Source organism: Berghia stephanieae, chromosome 1 (genome assembly GCF_034508935.2).
Source record: "Berghia stephanieae isolate SIO BIC M18660-M18661 chromosome 1, UCSD_Bste_1.3, whole genome shotgun sequence".
In the NCBI taxonomy this organism is placed as follows: Eukaryota; Metazoa; Mollusca; class Gastropoda; order Nudibranchia; family Aeolidiidae; genus Berghia; species Berghia stephanieae.
In genome coordinates, this window is record NC_088360.1 from 108049017 (window position 1) to 108076516 (window position 27500).

At 37.0% G+C, this 27500-nt stretch overlaps 1 protein-coding gene across 5 annotated transcripts in view; it reads right to left on the reverse strand.

Moving 5' to 3' along the window:
- LOC144962700 (ceramide kinase-like protein) overlaps positions 1-27500 on the reverse strand; it is a 171672-nt gene that overhangs the window by 100448 nt on the left and 43724 nt on the right. For all 5 annotated transcript variants that reach the window (XM_078895867.1, XM_078895864.1, XM_078895869.1 and 2 more), the window contains one exon: positions 11434-11625. In XM_078895867.1, coding sequence (XP_078751993.1) covers positions 11434-11625 — 192 coding nt within the window. The remainder of the gene's footprint in view (positions 1-11433; positions 11626-27500) is intronic.

Sequence of the window (27500 nt, forward strand, 5' to 3'; positions counted from 1 at the left end):
TCCTAGTTTGACCCCATAAAATTGCACCAGCAAATCCCCCCCCCCCCCCCCTCCCACCTGATTGAGAACATCGTGTGATAATTAGTCACCCATTTGGCGGTATAAAAACAATAATAATGGTCAGAGAGAGTTCGATTTCATTCAAGTTATTGTTTATAAACAACAAACTATGTTTGTTCGAACACGTGTGAACGTGTATCACACATTCCATGTTTTGATTGGTCAAAAATCTACTGGTAAATTGCAGACGCTCTTTTGTACTCAATCTTGTTTTTATTTTTATAAGACAGTCTGATAGTAATTCGTTCTCACTAAAAGACAATAATATTATAGATAGAATGCGCTTGGCCAAGGAGTTCACAACATTGCCATCCGGAAGTATGACTGACCAACACACAAACTCTGTGTAACCATGAACTTTTATAGTCTGGTTAATACAGTTTAGTGAGAACAACTCACAAAGCGGATGGCAAAAACAATAACAAAGGCCTGAGTGACGTCATCTGCATACTATCTATACCAATCAGACGAAAAACAATAAAAAGTTACACGCGGAATGACGTGGTCTGTGTTAGTGATAGTATGTGTAATTTGCCTGGCGGATGTTGTGAGTATTTTCCCTAAACGCATAGCACCAACTGGTGAATGGCGACTGACTGACGAACGTTGTTGTTATTATTGTTTTTTTCCTATTTATTGACCCCATAAAATTGAACCGCACCAGCTTACCCCCCAAAGACAACCAAGATTTGATCGGAAGATAAGTCTATTATAATTTCATCAGTTTTATAGGGTTCATTCATTTTACGAGTTCATTGCCGTACACTGGGAAGACACTTTTTTCAGAAAAAAAAATTTGGTCAGATAACTCGTCCTTCAAATTTTATATCGATCGATTAAATGACCCTCATATTAATTTGGCAAAAACTCGTATAAACCTAAAAAATATATTATGACCTCGCGAGGTTCTCCATCAAGTCCCAGGTTTGAGAGTTTTTACCAAGATGAGGGTTATTCAAATCGATCGATATTTCATTGAATGACGTGTTTTCTAGCCAATTTTTAAAAGTACATGTCGTTCCAAAGTACGGAAGTTATATTGGTTAAACCAGGCCTGCTAAGTACTACGAAAAATTCGTAGAAATACGAATTATCGACACCAACTAGAAAACTGCATTCGCCTCTTTGACTCAATAAAATCTTATGGAAAAGGAAAGTTTAATGCTTAGAGGCCATATACTTAGGACCATTTGTTTGGATCTTACTGATGGCAAATTATTTATTTATAAAGCTATTTAAAGTGACTTTATATTTTTTTTTCTCCCTTTGGAAACTATGAATTTTTGAAATTTCAAGTTGGCAGCTCTTTTTGTTTGTTTGTTTGTTGCTTTAGGTCTCTTCCAACACAATTGAGGTTATATGAGAGACCGCTGAAACAAAAAACAAGCAATCTAACAAAAATAGTACAAATGTAAATCAAAATCATAAACCTAAAGATATCATAAGCTAAATTATAAATAACCAAGAACAAACAGACAGAATATTTACAGAAAAAAATATCCCCTGTCAAAAATACAATCACAAACCAAAGAAGCAGGATAGGCTAGTAAAGAAAAGAAGAAACGACATCACTATCGGATCGTACACCCATGCGAACATCATAGGTATATGATTCAAGGGTGATGCTCCCATCCAACCACCCGCTTGGCAGCTCTGCTTACACACAAGGGGGAGCTGAAGGCATTGCGCAATTTTGCATTGTTTACCCAAAGTACACTTACTTAGGACTCGGGTCTCTCCGAACAATGGTAAAATGTGAATCATAACATTCCAACGAGATTCTGTGTTTACCCCCACTTGGAAGACTTATTATGATATTTGACTTACAGTATAGATAGTATGCGCTTGGCCGAGAAGTTGACAACATTGCCATCCGGAAGTATAATTGACCAACACACAAAACTATGTGTAAACATGAATGAACTTTTATAGTCTGTATAATACAGTTTAGTGAGAATCACTCACAAACGCGGATGGCAAAATACAATAACAAAGGCTTGAGTGACGTCATCTTCGTTCTATCTATAGTCTTCTCTAATCCGGAATAACTCCACAATCCGGATTTCTCCTCCATTATCCGGACCAGTTGCCAGGCATGGATATTTTTTTTTCTCTATTGTACACTTTAAGGACTGATGCCACAATCCGGATGTCCCTTTAATCCGGACAAAATGCTGGGAATGGAGGTGTTCGGATTCGAGAGATGTAACTTATTACAAAAATCCGTGAATCAAATGGTTAGACTCGGGTCTCTCCGAACAATGGTTAAATGTGAATCATAACATTCCAACGAGATTCTGTGTTTACCCCCACTTGGAAGACTTATCATATTTGACTTAGTACAAAAAGCTCTATGAATCAAATGGTTAGACGCTGTTTAAACGTGCGAATATAGAAGTCAATATCATTAACCAGGTAACTGCTGCCGTAATTTGGAGAAAAAAAATATGTACTTAATTTTAAAATTTGGCCGGAAAATCCGTCCTTCAAATATCGATCGATTTAAATTAACCCCATCTTGGTAAAAACGACCAAACCTCGGACCTCGCGAGGTTATCCTTAAAATTCCAGGTTTGGGCGTTTTTGACAAGAAGAGGGTAATTTAAATCGATGGATATTTAAAGGACGAATTTTCTGGCCAAATGTTTTTTTTTAATACATTTTCTTCCAGTGTACGGCAGTTAATTGGTTAACCATTAGAACAGTATTGCAACGATTGACATAAGGGTATATCATATATAATATAGAAGCCATTTGTTTTCTTGGGGAATTCCAAGTCCTACACACACACACACACACACACACACACACACACACACACACACACACACCCTCTCCCAATACAAAAGAAAACAACAAAAGAACGATTAGATTAGACGTTTCATACTTTTTTGTTTTGGGACAATAAACACATCGCGTTATTTTGACAGCAATAGCGGGTTATTTGAGTTGTCAAATCGAGAGATCCATTGTACATTCCTCGACTAAGGTCTTTGCCTGTCGGAGAGGTGTCACTTTGAGAACGGGTTATTCCGGGCTTTCATTTCATTTTGAGTTTCCACTTTCCACTCCTCTCTCTCTCTCTCTCTCTCTCTCTCTGCCTGCTGCTGAATCGTCGAGAAGACCTTACGATTATTTTCAGAGAAAAAAAGGAGTGAAGCAGGCAGACACTTATTGTGTTGATAATTACAAGAAATGAAGTGAGTAGACAAGTGTTAGAAGACGATAGAGAATAAAAACATTTTTTGCGCCTTGTGGAAAGCGTTAATTTTCCGAACGACCGAGGGAGGCGGAGGTGCCGTGACAGTTCGAATCCTGGGTTCAACCGTAGCCATCGTTAAACATAGCCTGACACTAGAACCGTAGCCATCGTTAACAAAGCCTGACACTAGAACCGTAGCCACTGCCCCCCAAAAAATGACGTCAAAAGACAAGTCTTTGACCGCAAAAGAAGACAAATCGTGAGTTGTATTCACTAGTTCAGACGCTGCACAAACCTTAAAAATGACGTCAAACCGGAAGTCCTGGAGGTTTCTAGTGTCGGGCTATAGATAGTATGAAGTTGACGTCACTCAGGTCTTTGTTATTGCTCTTTGCCATCTGCGTTTATGAGTATTTCTCACTAAACTGTATTAACCAGACTATACACGTTCAAGGTTACTCATAGTTTTGTGTGTTTGTCTGTTATATTTCCGGATGGCAATGTTGTGAGCTTCTTAGCCAAGCGCATACTATCTATAAGTTAACAATGGCTACGACTAGAACCGTAGCCATCGTTAACTTATAGCTCACACTAGAACCCTATAGGACTTACAGTTTGACGTCATTTTCAAGGTTTGTGTAGCGTCTAGTGAGTTGTCGTTAGTAGAGTTCAAGGAAACAAGTGATTCCATTGGTTGAATTAGCGAATACAAATCACGATTTGTGTTCTTTTGCGGTCAAAGGCTTGTCATTTGACGTTGTTGTTTGGTCAGTGTTAGGCTATAGATAGTATGCGCTTGGCTAAGAAGATCATAACATTGCCATCCGGAAGTATAACGGACCAACACACAAAACTGTGTGTATCCATAAACGTTTATAGTCAGGTTAATACAGTTCAGTGAGCATTACTCATAAACACGGATGGCAAAAAACAATAACAAAGGCCTGAGTGACGTCATCTTCGAACTATCTATAAGTTAACGATGGCTACGGTTCAATGGGCATATTCTATATTAACTTTCCATGTGCTCGAGGTCATTGGTCACATTGCAAAATGTGCTCAAAGTGACCCACTAAGTGAAAAGTGTTCACAGCTTTTAAAATATCTAACATCACGATTGGTTATTGACTCAGCTTGACACATAGGTATGTTTATAATTTTTATAAACAAAGCAACGTTTTTACATTTGTTAAGAAATATCCAATAGTTGGACAGCAATAAATCATGTGATTGTTGACCTGGTTGGACGAAAACATGAATAAAGATAGTATGCGCCTGGCTAAGAAGCTCATAACATTGCCATCCGGAAGTATAACGGACCTACACACAAACTCTGTGTAACCATGAACTTTTATAGTCTGGTTAATACAGTTCAGTGAGAATAACTCACAAACGCGGGTGGCAAAATATAACAACAAAGGCTTTAGTGACGTCATCTTCGAACTATCTATAGATAGAATGCGCTTGGCCAAGGAGTTCACAACATTGCCATCCGGAAGTATGACGGGCCAACACACAAACTCTGTGTAACCATGAACTTTTATAGTCTGGTTAATACAGTTTAGTGAGAACAACTCACAAACGCGGATGGCAAAAACAATAACAAAGGCCTGAGTGACGTCATCTGCATACTATCTATAGATCGCTCCCATTCCGGTCGTCGCAAATAGGATTCAGTAGTCATAACGTCACTTCCTTCCTAATGACGCATGGTAACTTAGTAACACTGGCTCTAAACTGTCGGAACAATGGCGGACGCCGTATGAAATATTTCTCCGGCGAGCATAAAAGCGTTTCCAGAGGAAAAAAACCCCATAAATTTGATCATGTATCGACTTTTACACATTCTGATCACAAGGCATACGAAAAGGGAATGAAAAGTTCTAGCCAGCATGAAGAATAAAAAGTAATGATTTTCTTTGTTTAGAACCAAGATGGCCGCCGTTGCCGGGCGCGTGACATCAGACTACTGAATCGTATTCTTTTGTTTTCTTTTGCCATCGGCACCTTTGTCTTACCACGATAAACACGCTCTACAATCGACGCTATCCACACCGCGCACCAGATTTTATTCTTTTAAGAAGTTAAGGAGCAGGCACCGGTGTAAGATAAAGATCTGAACAAGTGAATATGAAATGTACCAGACAAAGCAAGAAAGAAAAATACGAGAGGAAAAAAAAAACTATCCAAAAAAATTTCAGTCGACCTCGACTGGGGATCGAACCTCAGACCTTCTGATTACCGGTCAGACGTTCTACCATTAATGATTCAAGACAAGCCAATTATAGAAGGAACGAAACTAACTGACATCACACAGCTCTCTGTTATTGTTTTCAGTCAGTCATTTCGGTGATTACTTGTCACTAAATTATATCAATCAGACTTTTTAACGTTCAACGTTACACACAGTTCTTTTTGTGCGGGTGACGAATGTTGTGAGTATTTTACCAAAAAGCATAGCATCTATAAAATCATCAAGGCGGGGGCTACGAATTCAGGTATTAATAAAGTGTGACAGCTCACGCATAGAGAAATGAAAGAAATAAAATAATAAACCGAATTACCAACAAACAAACAAAACAAAAAAGTCCTTAAAATATTTTTTTCCACCCACCCCATTCATCCACCTGACCAAATCTTCGTCCAAACTGCCATACTCTGTAAAAAAAAAAAAAAAACAACTTATTTTAAATTTTGGCCAGAAAACTGGTCCTTCAAATATCGGATCAATTACAAGGACCCTCATCTTGCCCCCCCCCCCCCCCCCCCCCGCCTCTCCCAAAAAAAAATCTTCAAGTTGAGACTTCAAGGAAGTCTCGGGTTTGGTAGTTTTTGACAAGACGAGGGACATTCTAATCGATCAATAATATAATTTGAAGAATGAGTTTTCTGGATAAAAAAAAAAGTTTTAAACGTGCTTTTTTAAAGATTTTTTTTTTCAGAATATGGCCCGTCGCCACAGAGTTTATCCAAAAGCCAGAAGAGATCCCCGAAGAGGAGGACAATGCTGATGTCTCAAAGCTCTTTCATTAATTGTCAGGGTGAGTGCCCGGGCTGTCGTGAGTTAGTCAACTAAACCTTCGTCCGACCACCGAGGGGCGTGTCCTGTCCGAAAGGGCATCTCGTTAATAAAAGATGCCGAGGAGACACGATGAAGAAGGGGGGTCGAGAAGTGCGAGCACTCACCAGATGCTTTCAAAATACTCTTTGTGAGGTTTTGTGTGGGTTTTATTAATGCGTGTATGTGTGTGTGTGTGTGTGTGTGTGTGTGTGTGTGTGTGTGTGGGCCGAGTGTATTTCTTTTAAATTGGCTGGTCACAAACACACACAAATACACACACACACACACACACACACACACACACACACACACGAGAAATGAATACATCGTGAAAAATAAAGCGATGGAGATATATGGGTCTCGTAGCCGGTGACAATGAATATTGCCCCATATGGCTTATTTAGTCTTAATTTATCAAGGAAGAAAGAAAACAATTAGTGCCACAACTGCCTTCAATTATTCCTATAATATATAGTATTGGTGCTCGCGTTGATGTTATCGTTGGTGTCGTGATTGTTATAGTTGATTTTGTCCCTTATATATATATATGGTTGAAGGGAAGAAAAATCCATCAAAATACCAACGGATGGATGAAACAACGTTGTAGGAGGAAATAACTAAATGAGATGAGGATAATTTATCTATACACACACACACACACACACACACACACACACACACACAACATGAGGCCTTGTGATGGCCTTTTCCAAAGTTACACTAACTCACAAAAGCGTATGAAATTGGGCATTTGTCTGTAAAAACCGTAGATTGTCTAGTTACCTACGCCTAGAAATCGAAGTATTAAATTGTCTGCTGTGCCTACAAGAGAGATGTAGTACACGACATTATCATTTCGTGATTTCATTTACAAAGTGACACGTCATTATACAATAACAGGCCTGCCTACTATTACGAAAAATTCGTAGAAATACGAAATTATGGCTCATATTTCAGAACTTCATGAGCATCTATCTATCTCAAAGTCGATAAAATTGATTGAAAACGAAAGTCGATGCCAGATTACATAATCTTAGTGATTGCGAGGTGTTGTTAAATATTTGAGAGGGCAATTTGTTGATTTTGAAATTTAACTATAGCGACGACAATTTAAACTCCTAAAAATTACGATATTTTTTTTTAGATTTTCAAGTTGGCAGGTCTGTCTGCGTTGATGACGTAGATATAATAGAATCCAATCAACAGGCCTCTTTCTTTCTTCATCAAGACATTGACACATTATTCGCATTCTCGAATTTCCTCTCGTATCATCTCGTGGTCATCCGTTATTCTTTGTAATCTAAATCTCGATCCGGGGGAATTATTAACCCTCTCTGCACCGCGATGCACCCGTGCACGATTTCTTCCCATCTCCGCTCACGCCGACAACGAAGCAATTAGAGATGCTTTATGCCCAACTTTCCGGTCACCAAAAGCACGCGTGGAGTAGACGGCCCCCCGGATGAATCTCAATGGACTGCCATGCATAATTGATGGCCCCGAGATGGCCAAATGGAGACATATGAGAGACATTGCTTTGTGGATTAAAGGAGCCAACGAGCGCGGGGCACGGGGTCAAAAGATACACACGTGCTTTACATGTCATCCCAAGCCATTAAGATTCGGGGGACAGTTGAGTAGAGCTGCCACGCATTCAACCCGGGCTCAAAAAAAAAAAAAAAAAAAAGAATATGTAGATTTAGATGTTTGCACTCTGTCCATCTGACATTCTGACGTTTTAATGTTAAGATTACAAAATAAATTGACGGGCGGATCAAAAACGCTCGCGATGTCTTGGAATCATTGCTTCAAAAAATCTCTTTTCTAACTTGTCGTATTGCGTGTACAAATTAACAAGTACGTTGTTGTTGGGAATGGGTGTCATGTCTATGAGTCGGAAGCTGGTTCTTCAATTTCCTGAGCTTTGGTGGGCTTTATAAAATAAACAGTTCTGTGTCAGATTGAAGGCTATGCCCGTCACTAAAACGCTGAAAGTTCGAACTGGCAAATTGAGCGGGGAGACACTTTACAGAGGGAAAAATGTCAAGAAACCCTTTAGATATGGGAGGCAAAACACGCGGGAGTGAAAAGATAATAATATCGTAGAATGGAGTGATTGAGTAAGGCTAGTTGGGGGGGGGGGGGACTAAGACCAGCCCCCCTCCCAACCCCCCTTCCAATGTTGAAAGATATTAAATACATTTGATAGAAAATTAGGAAAATTGAGGTTTCTGAAGACCAAGAATCAAAACGCATTCTTCTCAATAAAGCCATTTATTTCAACTGAAATAGATGTCGTCCTTCAGAGCAATTAGGCTCGTGAAGCCGGAGTTTATCACGACGGACAATAGCAAACACTTGCTACCCATTGGATAGGACGCTAGTTGATCGCAAAGTACTTTCCGTCATATATAACAGATCCAGCTACTCAATCACTGCTGGGCGCACAGGACTGAGCCCCGGGGACAAAACTTGTTGTGTTCTGTTTTCGGTTTGTTTTTGTCTCTATTTAATTTTTTATTTTTTGTGTGTTTTTGGTTTTGTTTTGTTTCTAAGTGTTTGATTTTCATTTATTTATTTTTTGTTTTGTATTTTAATTACTTGTTGTTTTGTTGGTTTTTTTGTGGGTTTTTTTTCTTTTTTTTTTTTTTTTTTTGTTTTTGTTTTTTTGTTCTTTCACTAAACACACACACAAAAAAAAAAGAAAATAAAATTTGAGCCGTTGTATAGAGAGAGCAATATCTACACTGGACGTGCTCAAAGCACTGACTGAACAGGAATATAATATAATATTAATAAGGGTGACAGATAGAGAAACAAACTGTGCGGGTTACACAACACTAGTCTATGCCATCCCGATCTGACACGTCTTTTTATCTCTCTCCTTGTCAGCCATTTTTAGAATTTCCCCCCGAAAATTCACACCCACCCGACACAAAAATAGACTTTTCCTAATCAAACAAAAAAATATAATTGCATTCTATACAGATTGTTGTTCAGCAAAATGAGCTCAACAACACAATGTTTAGTATAATTTATAGCTGCAATCAAAGCATTTCTTTACATTTTGTGATGTACAAGAGAAATCAGAATGAGAAATTGTCTTTTGCATCGTAACGAATGTGACGATTTTCCTGTGGGTGGTAAGGAGAGGGTTATTAGATATAAGCCGTTTCGTTAACGGCATAATCATTATAATAATATAGTACACGATTCTACCGTATCTACTCTGAAGAAACACGTATATTTAAAATTTTGGCCAGAAAACTCGTCCTTAAACTCATCGATCGATTAAATTAAATTAAATGACCCAAATCTTGGCCAAAACTCTCAAACCTGGGACTTGGCAGAGTCTCGGGTTTAAGAGTTCTATTTTTATTTAATTTGAAAAAAAAATTTAATGTGAAGGTCATAATTTCAATTGATCGTTATAATTTGAAGATCGAGTTTTCTAGCCAAAATTTTAAATACAAGTATTTTAATTTATTTCATTTGTTTATTTGTTTGGGGTTTTTTGTTATTTTTTTTTTTTTTGTTGTTGTTGTTTTTATTTTATTTTTATTTTTTTTGTTTTTTTGTTTGTTTGTTTTTTTTTTTTTGCTTTTGTTTTTGTTTTTTGTTTTTTGTTGTTCTTGGAAGTACGCAGTGTGTAGCATAATAATATGATGTCAAAAACAAACCTTTTACCATTAATGTGGTTAGTGAGCATGAATAACGCCTGGAGGCATCATAGAGACAATGTTAACGAATGGGGGGTTTTTTACATTGTCAATTAATATGAATGCAGTGCGATGATTAATAACGTTTTGTTCCAAAACCTTTCTCTTTCCGATGTTTATAAATATATTATTACATTTCTGGCTTTCTATCAACACGTGTTCGTTTTGATAGGGTGACAAAGGCGATTGTGGCGTGATAGTATTGTTGTCGCTTGCCACTGTTGTTGTGGTTGTGGATGTTGCCGTCGTCGTTGTTGTCATTGTTGCTGCTATTTCTGGTGGTGGTATTGTCGCTGTTGTTGGTGTTGTTGTTGTTGTTGTTGTTGTTGTTGTTGTTGTTGTTGTTGTTGTTGTTGCGGTCGTCGTTGTTGTCATTGTTGTTGCTATTTCTGATGGTGGTGTTGTCGTTGTTGTTGTTGTTGTTGTTGTTGTTGTTGTTGCCGTCGTCGTTGTTGCTACTTTTTCTAATGGTGGTATTGTCGTCGTTGTTGTTGTTGTTGTTGTTGTTGTTGTTGTTGTTGCCGTCGTCGTTGTTGCTACTATTTCTGATGGTGGTATTGTCGTTGTTGTTGTTGTTGTTGTTGTTGTTGTTGTTGTTATTATTATTATTGTTGTTGTTGTTGTTGGCGTTATTTGTCGACCAGTGATTAAATGTTTTCATTATTTGTTTTAAACGTGTTTCACAGCTGCGCTTGCGACACTTTTGAGATGTCAGGGCGCACAATAAATTTTCTAACAATAATATCTTGTTATAGATAGAATGCGCTTGGCCAAGGAGTTCACAACATTGCCATCCGGAAGTATAACGGACCAACACACAAACTCTGTGTAACCATGAACTTTTATAGTCTGGTTAATACAGTTTAGTGAGAACAACTCACAAACGCGGATGGCAAAAACAATAACAAAGGCCCGAGTGACGTCATCTGCATACTATCTATAGCCGTCTCTATCTAAAACGGCAAAGCACACAATCACACCCGAGTTAAATCGTAGCCTTCGTAAAGTGATTACGCGTTACTTTTTTTTTAGTGAGAAGGGTAGAATAAATAGTGCTATGTGGTCTTGTGGTAAGACACTCGCTTTAGGACCGGAAGCTCCTGGGTTCGGGCCTCGCTCGCTCGGCGCAAAGTTGAGTCATCGGAAAAGGCTCTTTACTCACATTTTCTCACCGCACTCATGTGTAAAATGAGTACCTGGCCGTAAACAGCGTTGTCTCTGTCGGAAAAAAAAAATATTGTAATATCCCCTAACAGGCGTCATGTCTCGTTCAACATGTTATGTGTTGCTGTTGGTCAGAGATCCTTTGTAAAGCGCGTTGATCGAGCACGTTTAGTGGATGTTGAGCTATAATTATAAAAGCTCAATTAAACTTTAAAATCCCAACCTACCTGACAACTGATCGGAGAAGACGACGTCCAAATCCTTACAGAGCTCCGGGCTGCCTCCCAGGACCAGCCTCTCCCAGCTCAACGCCTTCTTCCCCTTCTTGGCTCGCGCATAGTGGACGACCACGCTGTTGGCATTGTTCTGGTCACGTGATTGGGTCTGGACGGCCAGGATGTCGTCGAGATCGATGCTCACTGGAGAGATTAAAAAAAAAATTAAATTTAAAAAGATGAAATTATGGCTAGTAGTTTAGTTTATCTGTTGCGAGTGCGGTGCATGATGAAAAAAACAAAAAACAAAAAAAAAACAGCAGTTAACAAACATACAAACAACAATTAAATAAATAATAAAATTCCCTTTATTAATCTCATAGGGGAAATTCGTCTCTAGGGTCTATCTATTCCAAGGGGAAGACTGGAATAGCCAATAACCCAGGCGTCAGCCGCAGTGCAGCGCCGCAAATTGAGCTAGGACGAGGTGACTTGCTCAAGGCCACACAGCGTAGCGGCGGATGATCGAACTCGGTACCTTTCGGGTACGAAGCAAAGACCGTACCGCTAAGCCACGCTTCCCCTTTCCCCAATATAGCGCAATATCCACTGATCGTGCTTTACAAGGGGTCCCGACCACACTTAGAACGAGAAGACCTGTTAGGCGATACTACATTTTGTTTTACAAGAGACAACGTTGTTAACGGCCAGGTACTCATTTTACACCCGAGTACGGTGAGAGAATGCGAGTAAAGAGTATTTTCCAAGGATTGTCTCTGTCCAAAAAAAAAAAAAAAATAATGTAATATTATCGCCTTAAAGTTGTCGTGTCTCGTTGTATATGTTACGTGTTGCTGTTGGTCAGGGACCCCTTGCAAAGCGCTTTGAGCACGTTTAGTGAATATTGCGCTATATATTAAAGCTATATTATGTCTATTGAAATCCCTGGTTTTGAAAGAGATTGTCTTTCTTAATAATTCTCTTTTGAATTTTAGATTTTGGAAACTAACTTCACAGCTGCTATAAACTATAACCTAAGATTTGTTTTCGTTGTCGGTCAATATCAAATGCGTCGTCATCAATCATCATCATCATCATCGTTTTATACCTCATGTTATTTAGAGGAGAATGATCATTCCATCATCACAAGCATTATCGATGTTCTTATTTATTTTATTCTTATCCCTGTCATTATGCGACCGTTGCATGTCACTCTGATCAAACTTTCTCTTCAAACAACAGTTGTTATCACAATAATCCACAGTTCAATCGATACCCAGTCACCGGGTTTTTTATCCATCAAAATAAGTCCCGACTCGACTCCCGACTCCGGGTACCTGGAGCAATTGAAGAGTGGTTTTCCAAAACACCCTAACTCCATTTTGAGATATTGAGGATTATTTGACATGGCATAATCTCTCATTCGGTCTATTATTTTATCATATTTAAACTTCAAATTCGCTAAACGATGCTTGTAATAAAATTTAAATCTAATTTTAATCTCATGGATGGAAATTCTCACAAAAAGTGCAAAAATCGACTAAACGAGTTTTGAAAAACCAGCCTTCAATTGTCTTTAGCCAGCTAGCTGTCGCACTGTCAAGAAAGACAATAAGTAAGTATTATTTAAAAATCTGGCCATAAAACTCGTCCTTCAAATATCAATCGATTTATATGACCCTCACCTTGGAAAAAAAAACTCTTTAACCTGGGACCTCCCGAGATTTTCCTTAAAAGTCCCAGGTTTGAGAGTTTTCGCCAAGATGAGGGTCATTTTAAATCGATCGATATTTCAAGGATGAGTTTTCTGGCCAAATTTTTAAAAACGTGGTTTTCCAGGGTATTGCAGTTAACTGATATAATAATAAGACACGCTGGCTGAATAAAACGGCAACATGAATATCGTTCATCCGTAAAAGTGAGTACTTTGATCTGCGATACGGAACAAGGCTCGCATATTACCACAAACAACACAATGAATACAAACACACAACGTCATGCCGCCATTGTAATATAAATAACGAATAAGCCCCGAGTTAGAGAGACAGTCCGGGTAGGAGAGATACGTCAATGACACGAAAAACTTCATAGTTTGTTTATGTGGAGCCTAGTTCTGAGGAGCCATAAAGCCAACGGAGACATACGTAGTTTATCCCGGTCTCTATAGCGTGAAAGGGACAATTATAGTTGTTCGTTTGTTTTTTAGGGTTTTAAGGCGCTTGCAACGTATTTAGGTCATATCAGCGTCAGTAAAAAGGAAGAAAATAGGATAGTAAAAAGTTGTAGAATTACAATTAAAGCACCGAATAAAACGGAAGTCAAAGGGGATTTGGTTCAAATAGGAAACAGATGAAGATTCCAAGAGCACACTATCAAAGTACTTAGTTTCATCCAGACACAAGCACAGGTCCTCACTAAGAGGGTTACACTCAGATGTTTTACAAATCATATATAATATGTAAACAAAACATAATGCAGTGCACAACAGAGAGATGATTTACAAGACGCTCGGGGCATAGTTGAGTCCTTGGAAAAGGCTCTTTACTCATTTTCTCTCACCGTACTAAGGTGTGAAATTAGTACATAGCCGTTAACATCGTTGTCTCTATTAGAAAAAAATGTAATTATAAGGAGTCACTATAAATAGCTTCACTGCTTTACAAATTCAGTAATTTTTCCTCACCATGACCTACAAATACTCCAAAGTCCTGAATAATAATAATACAGGTTCCAACGAACTAAACTTTCCTTTTCAAGCAAGATTAATTGAATAAAACACACAATCAAGGTGCTCGACAGAAAGGAACAGGTCATCATCTTCAGACTGAGAACTGGACACAACCAGTTAAAGGAACATATGTGGAGGATGTCCAGAGCAGGTGCCTCTGGACAATGTGACTGCGGACTTGAAAATGAAAATGGACATCATGTCCCAATGGAATGTCCAGGGTACAACCAGTTGAGAAGGAACTTCTGGCCTGACCCAACCCCATAGTCAAAGAAGCTGTACGGCAGTGAGGACGACCTCAGGACCACTGTGGGCTTCATTCACCAGACCGGACTGACCATGTGACGTGACGGGAACGAAGAAGAAGATGAAGAAGAATAAAACACGCGGAAGCTCGATTCAAAAATTATTCGTAATTCTACGAATTTATCGTCGGTTTCTGCAGGTCGTTTCTACTTGAGATTCCCGTGATGATTAAGAAATAATATTATTATAATTGTTTATCTATTTATAGCGTGTTTGCCTTCAGCACGGTGTAAATCCCGGTCTAATGACCCGAAAAATGAGATAACAACTAATTTCCATATTCTACGGCAGTTATACGAACACTACATCAAAGAGGAGATAAATATTTAAGATAGTCGAATAGCATGCGCATAAATCCATTTGATTCGAAATTTTTATTTTGTTAAAAATTAAAGAAATAATAGGATATTACCTTAAAGATAAGTAGTATGATTTCTATCAACAAAATAATTATTATAATACAATATAGGTTAACGGGAATTCGAACAATAATCTAGGGTTGATAGTATCGGTTAGAGTTGAGTACTTATAATTGGGCGAGATTTGCGCGCATGGCATGCTTCGATCCATCGCTTCAAACGGGTTTATTCTTAGTATTATTACGTCGGAATCGACGTGCGCTATTTTACAGGACTGATAACGCAATTTGAATTGTTGTTCAGTTGATTTTTTAAAAGATTTTTGTTTATATCTTTTTTATTTTTATGTTTTCCTTTTTGTTTTTGTTTGTTTGCATTTTAGTCGGATTTTTTTTAATTTGGAGGGAGGAGTTTCTTTTTTGTTTTTCTTTTGTTTTTGCTTTTGCTTTTGCTTTTTTTTTAATCCTTTTATTTTTTTTTTTTTGGTTGATCTTTCTTACCTTATTTTTTTTTTTTTACTTTGTTTTACTTTTGTTGCGGTTTGTTTTGTTTTTGTCTTTTTAAATGTTTTTTGCTTTGTTTTTTTGTTGTTGTTTTTGTTTTTTTTTTGTTATTGTTGGGTTTCGGAATTTGTTTTTTTTTTTTTTTTGGTTATTCTGGGATTTTTTTTTTCTGTTTTTTTTTTTTTTTTTTTTTTTTTTTTGGGTGGGGGGGGGGGGGGGGGAGGGGGAGGGGTTGTCTTTTATTTTTTAATCGAAACAACAAACTCACTCCCCTCAATAAAGGCGTTTGTTTGATCTTAAGTTTATGTAAGAAAATGGTAACATTTAATTGTCACCATCAAACAAACCCCCTATCTAATATCCATTAAACACGATTGGTTTCACCTCAGTTTACTTACTCTAGTAGGGCGCTTAAATGACCTAAATAGTGTCGAAAGCGCCGTTAAACACCTAAAAACAAAAAAAAAACAAACAAAAAACTTACTCTAGTTGTTTTTTTAAATTTACACATCTTCTCTCTCTCTCTCTCTCTCTCTCTCTCTCTCTCTCTCTCTCTCTCTCTCTCTCTCTCTCTCTCTCTCTCTTTCTATCTCTTATCAATCTCTCACTCTATCCCTCTCTATCTATCAATGTCTATGTCTTATATCTATGTCTATCTATCTATCTATCCCTCTCTCTCTCTCTCTCTCTCTCTCTCTCTCTCTCTCTCTCTTCTCTTCTCTTCTTTCTCTCCCTCTATCGTAGCTATCTCTCATTCCGCCCCTCTCCCTCTATCGTAGCTATCTCTCATTCCGTCCCTCTCCCTCTATCGTAGCTATCTCTCATTCCGTCCCTCTCCCTCTATCGTAGCTATCTCTCATTCCGTCCCTCTCCCTCTATCGTAGCTATCTCTCATTCCGTCCCTCTCCCTCTATCGTAGCTATCTCTCATTCCGTCCCTCTCCCTCTATCGTAGCTATCTCTCATTCCGTCCCTCTCCCTCTATCGTAGCTATCTCTCATTCCGTCCCTCTCCCTCTATCGTAGCTATCTCTCATTCCGTCCCTCTCCCTCTATCGTAGCTATCTCTCATTCCGTCCCTCTCCCTCTATCGTAGCTATCTCTCATTCCGTCCCTCTCCCTCTATCGTAGCTATCTCTCATTCCGTCCCTCTCCCTCTATCGTAGCTATCTCTCATTCCGCCCCTCTCCCTCTATCGTAGCTATCTCTCATTCCGTCCCTCTCCGCCATTTACAAGGGATCCCTTGCCAACAGCAACAATTAATTTAATATATAGGACAAGTCATGACGCCTGAGGACATGGACAGCATAGAAACATTTGTCTCGACCAACAATAATATATATTTTATATTAGCTCTCTCTCTCTCTCTCTATATATATATATATATATATATATATATATATATATATATATATATATATATATATATATATATATATATATATATCAGTACACAGCACAGAGATGAACTGCAAAGAGAAAAAAAAAACCTTTTCCCAGAAAACTACTACTATAGATTTGGCTGTTTTCCTCCCAGCCAAGGACTCCGGCCAAGGTCAGGACGAAACCGAATAATCCCATTCCATAACTAAGACAAGAGAGCAACTCAGAATACAAATTCATAATAATATAGGGGGAATAGATAGTATGCGCTTGGCTAAGAAGCTCATAACATTGCCATCCGGAAGTATAACGGATCGACACACAAAACTGTGTGTAACAATGAACGTTTATAGTCAGTTCAATATAGTTAAGTGAGAATTACTCACAAACGCGGATGGCAAAAAACAATAACAAGGACCTGAGTGACGTCAACTTCGAACTACCTATAGAAGAAGACACAGACGTGACGTGACGTGGCCCCCTGCCCCCCACCATGATGGGAGGTCAACAGACCCCACCCAGAGTTTAACGCTTTATGAGATCCACACATGAATGGCAACGTGAGTAACATTCAACAACCCCCCCCCCCCCCCCCCAATGAAAAAAACTTTTAAAAAACTAGGTCAAATCTCAGACTTCCTCTTCCTGTGCAAAATCAGAAGAAAGCAAGGAAGGGGGGGGGGGGGTGTGGAGAACACAAGCAAACCAAGATTAAATCAGAACGCCTTCACACTAATGAATGGAGCGGCATGTTGATAGCAATCAGTGAACTCTATTCATTCTGACACTTAGCAGATCTCACAATTAACTTCTTCTTGAGTAGCCAGATTTCGTGGAAGCTTACCGGACGACGTGCATGCACATATTTGCAGGTCTGATAACCTAATTCCTCATGGGCTCATTGTTGTGATGGTTATCTCAAAACAAAACAAAAACAAACAAAAAAAGAAAAAAAAAAAAAAAAAAACAAAGAGAAAAGCAAATGACGCAAATATATTCCATTACAACATTGTTAAAAATTAGACCCATAAGGATGTCAGATAAGAAGCTCACAACATAGCCAACCGGAAGTATAACGGACCAACACACAAAACGATGCGTAAACTTAAACGCTTATATAGTCTGGTCAATACAGTTTAGTGAGAATGACTCATAAACGCGGATGGCAAAAAAAATAAAAATAAAACAATAATAAAGGCCCGTGTGACGTCAACTTCATTCTACATATATTTTCAGATGGCAATGTTGCGCAAGTTTCTTAGCCAAGCGCCCAGCATCTATAGGGGAGAATAAATACTATTTTTTACATTGCATAATACTCGGAACTTCGTATTTTTCATTATAATAGGATTCAATAGTCTGATGTCACTTCCGCCCTGAAACCAGCAGCTTGGTTCTAAACAAAGAAAACCGGTACTTTTAATTTTATTCTTCATGCTGGTTAGAACTTTTTCACATGTCATGTTATCAGAATGTATAAAAGTCAAAACATAATCAGATTTATAATGTTTTTCTTCTCTGTATACACTTTTATTCTAGTCGGAGAATAATATTTCATAAGGGCGTCCGCCGTTGTTCCGATAGTTTAGAAACAGTTACTAAGTTACTATGCGTCATTACGAGGGAAGTGACATCACGACTGTTGAATCCTATTTCAATTCATTTATAAATTCCCTTTTCGGGATAGCCTACTTACTATTCACCCCGTCATGTCTAACACCGGTTCATGAAAAGGTGGGTCATATATTGTTTTGTTGTTTGTTTTTTTCTTGTTTTTTTTTTTTATTTATTTATTTTTGTTTGTTTTTGTTTGTTTTTTTGGGGGGGTTTTTTGTGTTTTTTTTTTTTTTTTGTTTGTTTTTTTTTTTTTTTTTTTTTTTTTTGTTTTTTTTTTTTTTTTTTGTTTTTTTTTTTTGTTTTGTTTTTTTTTTTTGTTGTTTTTTTTGTTTTTTTTTGTTTTTTTTAAAATATTTTGAATGTGTCAAAATGTATTAAAGCCTGTCTGAGTGTCGAGAACGGTGTGTGATCGAGTTACGATGATTTACGGCTGGTGTCTTGGGAAAGGGACGGATGTCTGATCTCGTCTAATGAGCCCTGTCTCCCGATGACAGCCCGGGAAGATGATGTTTGTTTTACAAACAATGCCGGCTCCTCTTCTTCTTCTTCTTCTTCTTCTCCTTCTCCTTCTTCTTCTTCTTCTTCTTCTTCTTCTTCTTCTTCTTCTATCTTTTGACAAAACGACTTCATCTATTTTATTTAGGTGTTGGTTGCAAGTTCAGGAAGGAGTGAACAATTTTACTGAACTTTTACGTAACACAAACACAGTGACAGACCCATTTCTGAGTGCCGAACTCCATCGCAAAGACATTATAATATACTTACTTTTTCCCCCCGTTAACTCTCTCCTTACCAGTTATTTTCAAGATTTTCCCCAAAACTTCACACCCAACGAACACAAAAATAGATTTTTTTGTATCACTCAGACAGTGCTGAAGTTCTTGCAATACATAATTTCTTTAGCAAAACATGCTCACCATCACACTATTCATTTTCTTTAAATTTTATGATGTACAAAAAAAATGTGAATAAGAAAAATGTTGGTTGTATCGTAATAGTTGGAAAGGAGAGGATTAAGAAGGTGATTGAAAAAATAGATAGTATGCGCCTGGCTTAGAAGCTCACAACATTGCCATCCGGAAGTACAAAGGACCAACACACAAAACTCTGTATAATCATGATCGTTTATAGTCAGGTTACTATAATTTAGTGAGAATTACTCATAAACGCGGATGGCAAAAACCAACAATAAAGACATGAGTGACGTCAACTTCTATCTATACTGTGGTTTTTAAACATACTGAATTCCGTAAATATACGGAAAATTGACAACCTTGATTATACTTTTTATCATTTTTTTTATTGTAAAGTTATAAAACTTTTCCACCTCACGATAAAAGTTGTGCGTTTAAGTAAAATACTAAAATGTCACGTGTGTGGTTCTTTCTACCCGCCAGATGAATCGGATCGTACCATCACAAACAAAACTAGTTGTGACCTTTAAACTCTCTCTCTCTCTCTCTCTCTCTCTCTCTCTCTCTCTCTCTCTCTCTCTCTATCTATCTATCTATCTATCTCTCTCTATCTCTCTCTCACTTTCACACACACACACACACACACACACACACACATAACGAGTAACTCAAGTGTCGATACAAACAGATGACAAATCTAACAAATAAATTACTTACTACAAAGCTGCAGCTCAAAAACATCGCTGATAAAATCACGTGATGTTTAGGTTGTTTCGATTCGTTTCATTTTGAATTGCTTGTTTCGTTTTGTTTTCTTTCTTTCTTTTTTTTTTTTTTTTTTTTTTTTTTTTTTGTATGTTGCTTTGTTTTTGTTTTTCTTTCTTTCCAATGCTACAGAAGGAACGAAATTGACGTCACTCAGCTCTTTGTAATTGTTTTGTTATTTTGTTTTTTACCAGCCATCTTAATGATTAGTTCTCACTAACATCTATCAATAAAACTATAAACGTAGTTTTTATGTGTTGGGGGATGTTGTGAGTGTTTTACCAAAACGCATAACATCAATATTGAAGGGGGACAGGTCGGTGATACAACCCCTATCCCTTATTACTCATGGTTTGTTTTTGTTTGTGTAAGTATTTATTTATTCATATATTATTTATGTATATATTTATTTTCGTGAGGCAACAACAATCGACATCAAAGCAGTCAGTTAATGACCGAGACGCCTGTAACGAGTCCTGGTACCCCGATGGCAACAATGTCACTTCAGCCACACAAAATGCCAAAACGCATTTTCCCAGTTCGGCCAGAAAATTTAAAAATTTAAAAAACTTAACTCCTCTATGAATAATTTCATAAATTAAACCCGGAAATGCAAAAGCAGTCGTCACATTTTAAAGAATTTTTCTAAAAAAAAAAAGTCGGGGTCTATCTTTGAAGTCTCGGGCGGGTTTAAGAATGTTTGATGCGTCGGAGCTCATTTTAATACATAAGGAATTATTATATATCAGTTTTGTTAACAGCATTGTCTCTGTCGGGGAAAAAATGTCATATCGCACCTAACAAGCACCAGGTCTCGTCCTATACAGTGAGTGTTGCTGTTGGTTAGGGAAGCCTTCTAAAGGGCTTTGAGCACGTATAGTGATATTGCGCTGTACAAATGCTTGTTATATAAGCCATGGGGTAAAATAATTCTGACCAACAATGACTTTTTTTTTCAGAAAGCGTTTAGTCAGTTGATCGCGGAAGTACTGCCTTTGCTGCCGTATTCTGGAAAAAAAAAAAGCACATATTTTAAAATTTGGCCAGAAAACTGGTCCTTCAAATATCGATCGATTTAAAAGACCCTCATCTTGGAAAAAAAAAATAACTCTCAAACCAGGGACTTCGAAGTCCCAGGTTTGAGTTGTTTATTTTTTTTTTTTTTTTTTTTTTTGTTTTTTTTTTTTTTTTTTTTTTTTTTTTGTTTGTAGATATGTACCATCTTGCTTTAATTGATTGCATTTTGCATTTCGCCGATGTTTATCACAAAGGAATGTTGCAATAAATCTTTATCACAGGCAGGCAGCTCAACGTCGCTCATTGATAATAATTAACCAATCTTTTCAATGAAAATTATATCATATTATAACATTAATATAATATAGATCTGCCTTCTCCAACAATTATATCGTAGTAAAACGAACGACATTGTTTGTTTGTATTTCTCCCTTAAATGAAAATTGCATATGGAGGGCGTTGCACACATGTTATATTATACAGCATCTCATTGATTTTAAATTATATTTTTACCCCACCAATAAAAAAAAATATATGTATGTATATATATAAATATTTATCTAAATTTATATTATATGTCAATTTGATTACCATTCTTTAAATTATTTTCTTATATGCATATTGCTTACAGGCCCTTCATACATTGCCTGTTTTATTGTATAAAGAGGCTTTATCGAGGCTACATCGAAAAAAAAGATGTTTTGAATATTGTGTGGCCTTTATTATTATTATCATCATCATCATCATCATCATCATCATCATCATCATCATTATTATTATTATTATTATTATTATTATTATTATTATCATTATCATTATCATTATCATTATTATTATTATTATTATTATTATTAATATTATTATTATTATTATTATTAATATTTTTATTATTATTATTATTATTATTATTATTATTATTTTTATTTATTATTATTATTATTATTATTATTATTATTATTATTATTATTATTATTATTATTATTATTATTATTATTATTATTATTATTATTATTATTATTATTATTATTATTATTATTATTTTTATTATTATCACCATCCCCAGCTGATTCAAAAGATTGTTTTAAAAATATGCAAAGAGCATAATGAAAACATGAATATAGATCGCTCCCATTCCGCCGCGATGATTTTACATTAAAGCGTGACGTTAACTATCTATAGATAGTATGCAGATGACGTCACTCAGGCCTTTGTTATTGTTTTTGCCATCCGCGTTTGTGAGTTGTTCTCACTAAACTGTATTAACCAGACTATAAAAGTTCATGGTTACACAGAGTTTGTGTGTTGGTCCGTTATACTTCCGGATGGCAATGTTGTGAACTCCTTGGCCAACCGCATTCTATCTATAGATAGTTCGAAGATAACGTCTCTCATGTCATTGTTGTTGTTTTTTGCCATCCGCGTTTATGAGTAATGCTCACTGAACTGTATTAACCCGACTATAAACATTCATGGATACACACAGTTTTGTGTGTTGGCCAGTTATACTTCCGGATGGCAATGTTATGAGCTTCTTAGCCAACCGCATACTATCTATAGCCTGACACTCGAACCGTGGCCTTCGTAAAGTCATGGCCTGACACCGTTGCCATCGTTATGTTATATTAGCCTGATACTGAAATCCAAAAGGACTGGCAGTTTGACATCATTATTTGGTTTTTGCACCGCTTAGTGAGTTGTCGTTACTAGAGCTCATGGAAACAAGTTATTTCATTGGTTGAACTATTGAATACAACTCACGATTTGTGTCTTTTGACGTCATTTGTTGGTCAGTGTCAGGCTATGAGGTGATGGCTACGGACACACACACACACACACACACAGAGAGAGAGAGAGAGAGAGAGAGAGAGAGAGAGAGAGAGAGAGAGAGAGAGAGATAGAGAGAGAGACGCTCTCGTAGGAAAGCTAATTTGTTAACATTTAATGACAAAATACATGGTCTTTGCAATTTACAAATTACATACACGCATGTAACGTGCAAAAAAGAAGAAATAACAACGTTTAAAAAAATGTTGGACTTTTGACAAATTGCGCGCACTCGAATATCTAGTTGTTTGCATTTTTAAGTCCACTGCAATTTATTTATTGCTTTTTCAGAAATATAAAAGATTGCATTTTTAACAATTGTATGACGACCGCCTACTTTCAAGATAAAAAAAAAAAGAGTTGAACACTTTTATCTTATTCGGAATTTTACGCTGTTGCCATTTAAATTTATGGATTTAAATTTCACGCCAATTATTATTTGAACACATTGGCTGTCATTTTCTTTAAAAGAAAACATGATCAATAAGCTTCAACAGTCGTGACGTCACTTCCCTCATAATGACGCATAGTAACAAAGTAACTGGTTCTAAACTATCGGACGCCCTTATGAAATACTTCTCCGACGTGCATAAAAGTGTATCCAAATGAGAAAAACATAATAAATCTGATCATGTTTTGACTTTTATACATTCTGATCACATGACATGTGAAAAAGTTCTAGCCAGCATGAAGAATTAAAAAGTACCAATTTTCTTTGTTTAGAACCAAGCTGCTCGTTGCTCGGCGGACGTGACATCAGACTATTAAATCCTATTCTCTACACACTGAGTCATGCTAATGAAAATTGAACAGTTTTCACCATAATTTGATGGAACAATTGATGATTGATGGTTTTTAATAATATACCTGTCCCGGGAGATTTATTTTCACGATAACTACAATACCAAAACAATGCTCACAAAAAAAGAATCAATTAACTTAATTAATTAATCAATCAATTAATTAATAAAAATAACTTCTTTTTTTTTCGCTTTATTTATTTTTTTTTTTTTTAATCTTTCGCTACTGGACAAAAATTCTGGCAAAAAGGACTGGGTCGTTCATACAAGGACAACGACAACCTACTCATTGACTTCCGGATGAGACACGACGACGACGATGATGACGATGAAGACGATGATGATATGATGATGGTGATGACGATGATGATGATGATGATGATGATGATGTTAGCGATGAAGACGATAATGATGATGATGATGATGATGATGATGATGATGATGATGATGATGATGATGATGATGATGGTGATGATGGTGATAATAATGATGATGAAGATGATGATGATGATGATGATAATGATGACAATACGTGTTAATGTAACCAACCGGTTCACCCAGGATATAGTTCGAGGTGAACTGACCCCAGAGTTATTGACAACCAACCACGACCATTCGAAGAGATGTATCATATTTTTCCCAATATCTACGAACGCTCATTTTCTTATCTTCCCCCCCCCCCCCCCCCCCCCCCCCAAAAAAAAATAAATTCTATTTTCAGAACATCTAGTAGTGCAACCGTACAAAATTTCATAATTTACCATTCGTTGAATTTATGGATACTTATCAAGCTGGAAGACGGTAGGAAAATCCTGTAATTCCATTGACAATCATCTGTCTGGTTACAACTCAGATTCTCATCTAGGTGAAGACGATATTTAACACTCTCCTTACCAACCATAGGAAAATAATTGTCACATTTGTTACGATACAACTAACATTTTTCTTATTCAAATTTCTTTTGTACATCATAAAATTTAAAGAAAATGAACAGTGTGTTGTAGAGCATGTTTTGCAGAAGAAATTATGCATCGGAAGAACTTTACTGCTATTGTGTTTTGAGTGATAAAAAATAAATTTTTGTGTTAGTTGGGTGTGAAGTTTTGGGGAAAATCCTGAATATGGCTGGTAAGGAGAGTTAACCCTCCCCTTACCAACCATAGGAAAATCTTCACATTTGTTACGATGCAGCCAACAGTTTTCTCATTCTGATTTCTTTCGTTCATCGCAAAAATTTAAAGATTTTTTTTTCTTATTATTATAGTTATAAAAACCTGACACTGTTGTTGTAGAGTTCATTTTGCAATACAATATTATTATGTATAGAATGTACTTGTTTTTTATTCTGTTTGAGTAAGAATTATTGTCTATTTTTGTGTTGGGTGGGTGTGAAGATTTGGGGAAAATTCTGAAAATGGCGGTTACGGAAGGATTTAAATGGCCTTCATCTGCTCCACTATTACCATATTTCCCTCTTTTTTTTTGTTACAAACTGTTGACTTTTTGCATTTATCATATATTAATCAACATTTCCGTATTATCGTATCACATTATGGACCTCAAAGCGTAATAAAGTATGAGAAACCATACGGGTTGGCAAAACTGGGGGGGGGGGGGGGGGGGGGGGGGCATACGATTGCATTTTAATTATCTTTCAGAGAAATATACTACATGAATAGTACTTTAAGATAGTAGAATTTATATCTGTACCGTAAAACAATGTTTTAGACAAAAGTGTTCATATCAGTGTGGCTATGTGGTCTTGTGGTATGACACTCGCTTTCGGATCGGAGGGTCCTGGGTTCGAGCCTCGCTCACATTCTCTCATCGTACTAAGGTGTAAAATGAGTACCTGGTCCTTAACAGCGTTGTCTCTCTCTCTCCAAAAGAAACTTGTAATATCGTCAGGGCTCGTCCTACATGTTAAATATTGCTGTTGGCCAGGGACCATTTGTAAAGCGCTTTGAGCACGTTTAATGGCTATTGCTCTATATAAAATCTCAACAACAAAAAAACTCTTTACCCTTTTATAAAAAAATCTCCACAATATAGTCTGGCAATTTAAAGGTAAATTTATTTTCATTTCGTTCAGTGCAAGTCGTCTGTTGGAAAACTTTTTTTTATTTTGTACAAGCACACTACTAGACATTTTCGTCAATGTCTATAAATAGGAATTCATCAACGCCTGAATTAAATATGGTGATTGACGTGTGTGTGTGTGTGTGTGTGTGTGTGTGTGTGTGGTATGTACTGCCTTACCCGAGATATACCCGCATGTCACCCATCTGGTGCATTATGAAGCTCAAAGTCTCTTTACTATTTTGTAAGATAAGACACGGTCGCGACGCCACTCCATAGACCTGATCTATCACAATGAGATCTAGTGGACCAAACAGTACTATAGAAGTCGCCGCAGTATCACTTGATGGTTCCATGCGATAGATAGAAGAAGAAGAAGGAGGAGGAGGAGGAGGAGAAGAAGAAGAAGAAGAAGAAGAAGAAGAAGAAGAAGAAGAAGAAGAAGAAGAAGAAGAAGAAGAAGAAGAAGAAGAAGAAGAAGAAGAAGAAGAAGAAGAAAAAGAAAAAGAAAAAGAAAAAGAAAAAGAAAAAGAAAAAGAAAAAGAAAAAGAAAAAGAAGAAGAAGAAGAAGAAGAAGAAGAAGAAGAAGAAGAAGAAGAAGAAGAAGAAGAAGAAGAAGAAGAAGAAGAAAGAAGAAGAAGAAGAAGAAGAGAAGAAGAAGAAGAAGAAGAAGAAGAAGAAGAAGAAGAAGAAGAAGAAGAAGAAGAAGAAGAGAAGAGAAGAGAAGCAGAAGCAGAAGCAAAGCGAAGAAGAAGAAGAAGAAGAAGAAGAAGAAGAAGAAGAAGAAGAAGAAGAAAGAAGAAGAAGAAGAAGAAGAAGAAGAAGAAGAAGAAGAAGGAGAAGGAGAAGGAGAAGAGAAGAAGAAGAAGAAGAAGAAGAAGAAGAAGAAGAAGAAGAAGAAGAAGAAGAAGAAGAAGAAGAAGAAGAAGAAGAAGAAGAAGAAGAAGAAGAAGAAGAAGAAGAAGAAGAAGAAGAAGAAGAAGATTATGAAGAAATATGCACACATACAGACTCGTACAAACACTGGATGTATGAATATACGTGCGATTACGACAGGAGGAGAAGGGTTAGAAAAATCAGATAGGCGATGGGACAGAGTGATAAACGCTCCCCAACTATCAGTGCCAGAGGCTAAATTAAATGGATCGTGTTGTGATGGCAAAGGTTAGCAAAATGCCTGGCGGTTCAGCCGTGAGTACAGGGTGCCTGGGCTCCGTTAGGAAAGATTCCTGACTGCACAACAAAAGCATCTCAGTGATGACGATGCATGAGTGTGGTCAGAGCAATCAAATAATATGCACAGGTGAAATGCTTTGATGGCCGACTCAGACCTGCCTGCGACTACGCAAAATTCGTCAGAATTACGAAATTTTGAATCCAATTTCAGAAATTGATGAGTATCTCTATGTCTTTGTTTGTTTTTAAGGGTTTTACGGCGCTTGCAACACATTAAGGTCATATCAGCGCCAGTGAAAAGGAAGAAAATGGGATATTAAAAAGTTATAGAATTACAATTAAAGCATCCAAGAAAAGGTAAGACAAAGGGGAATTTGTTCAAATAGGAAACAGATGTAGATTCCAAGAGCACACAATCAAAGTACTTAGTTTGAGATCACCTAAAAGTCTCATCCAGCCACAAGCACAGGTCCCCACTAAGAGGAAAACACTCAAATGTTTTACAAATCATATATATTATAAAGAAAACATAATACAGTGCATAACAGAGAGATGATTTACAAGGAAATATTATTATTATGATCATCATCATCATCATCATCATCATCA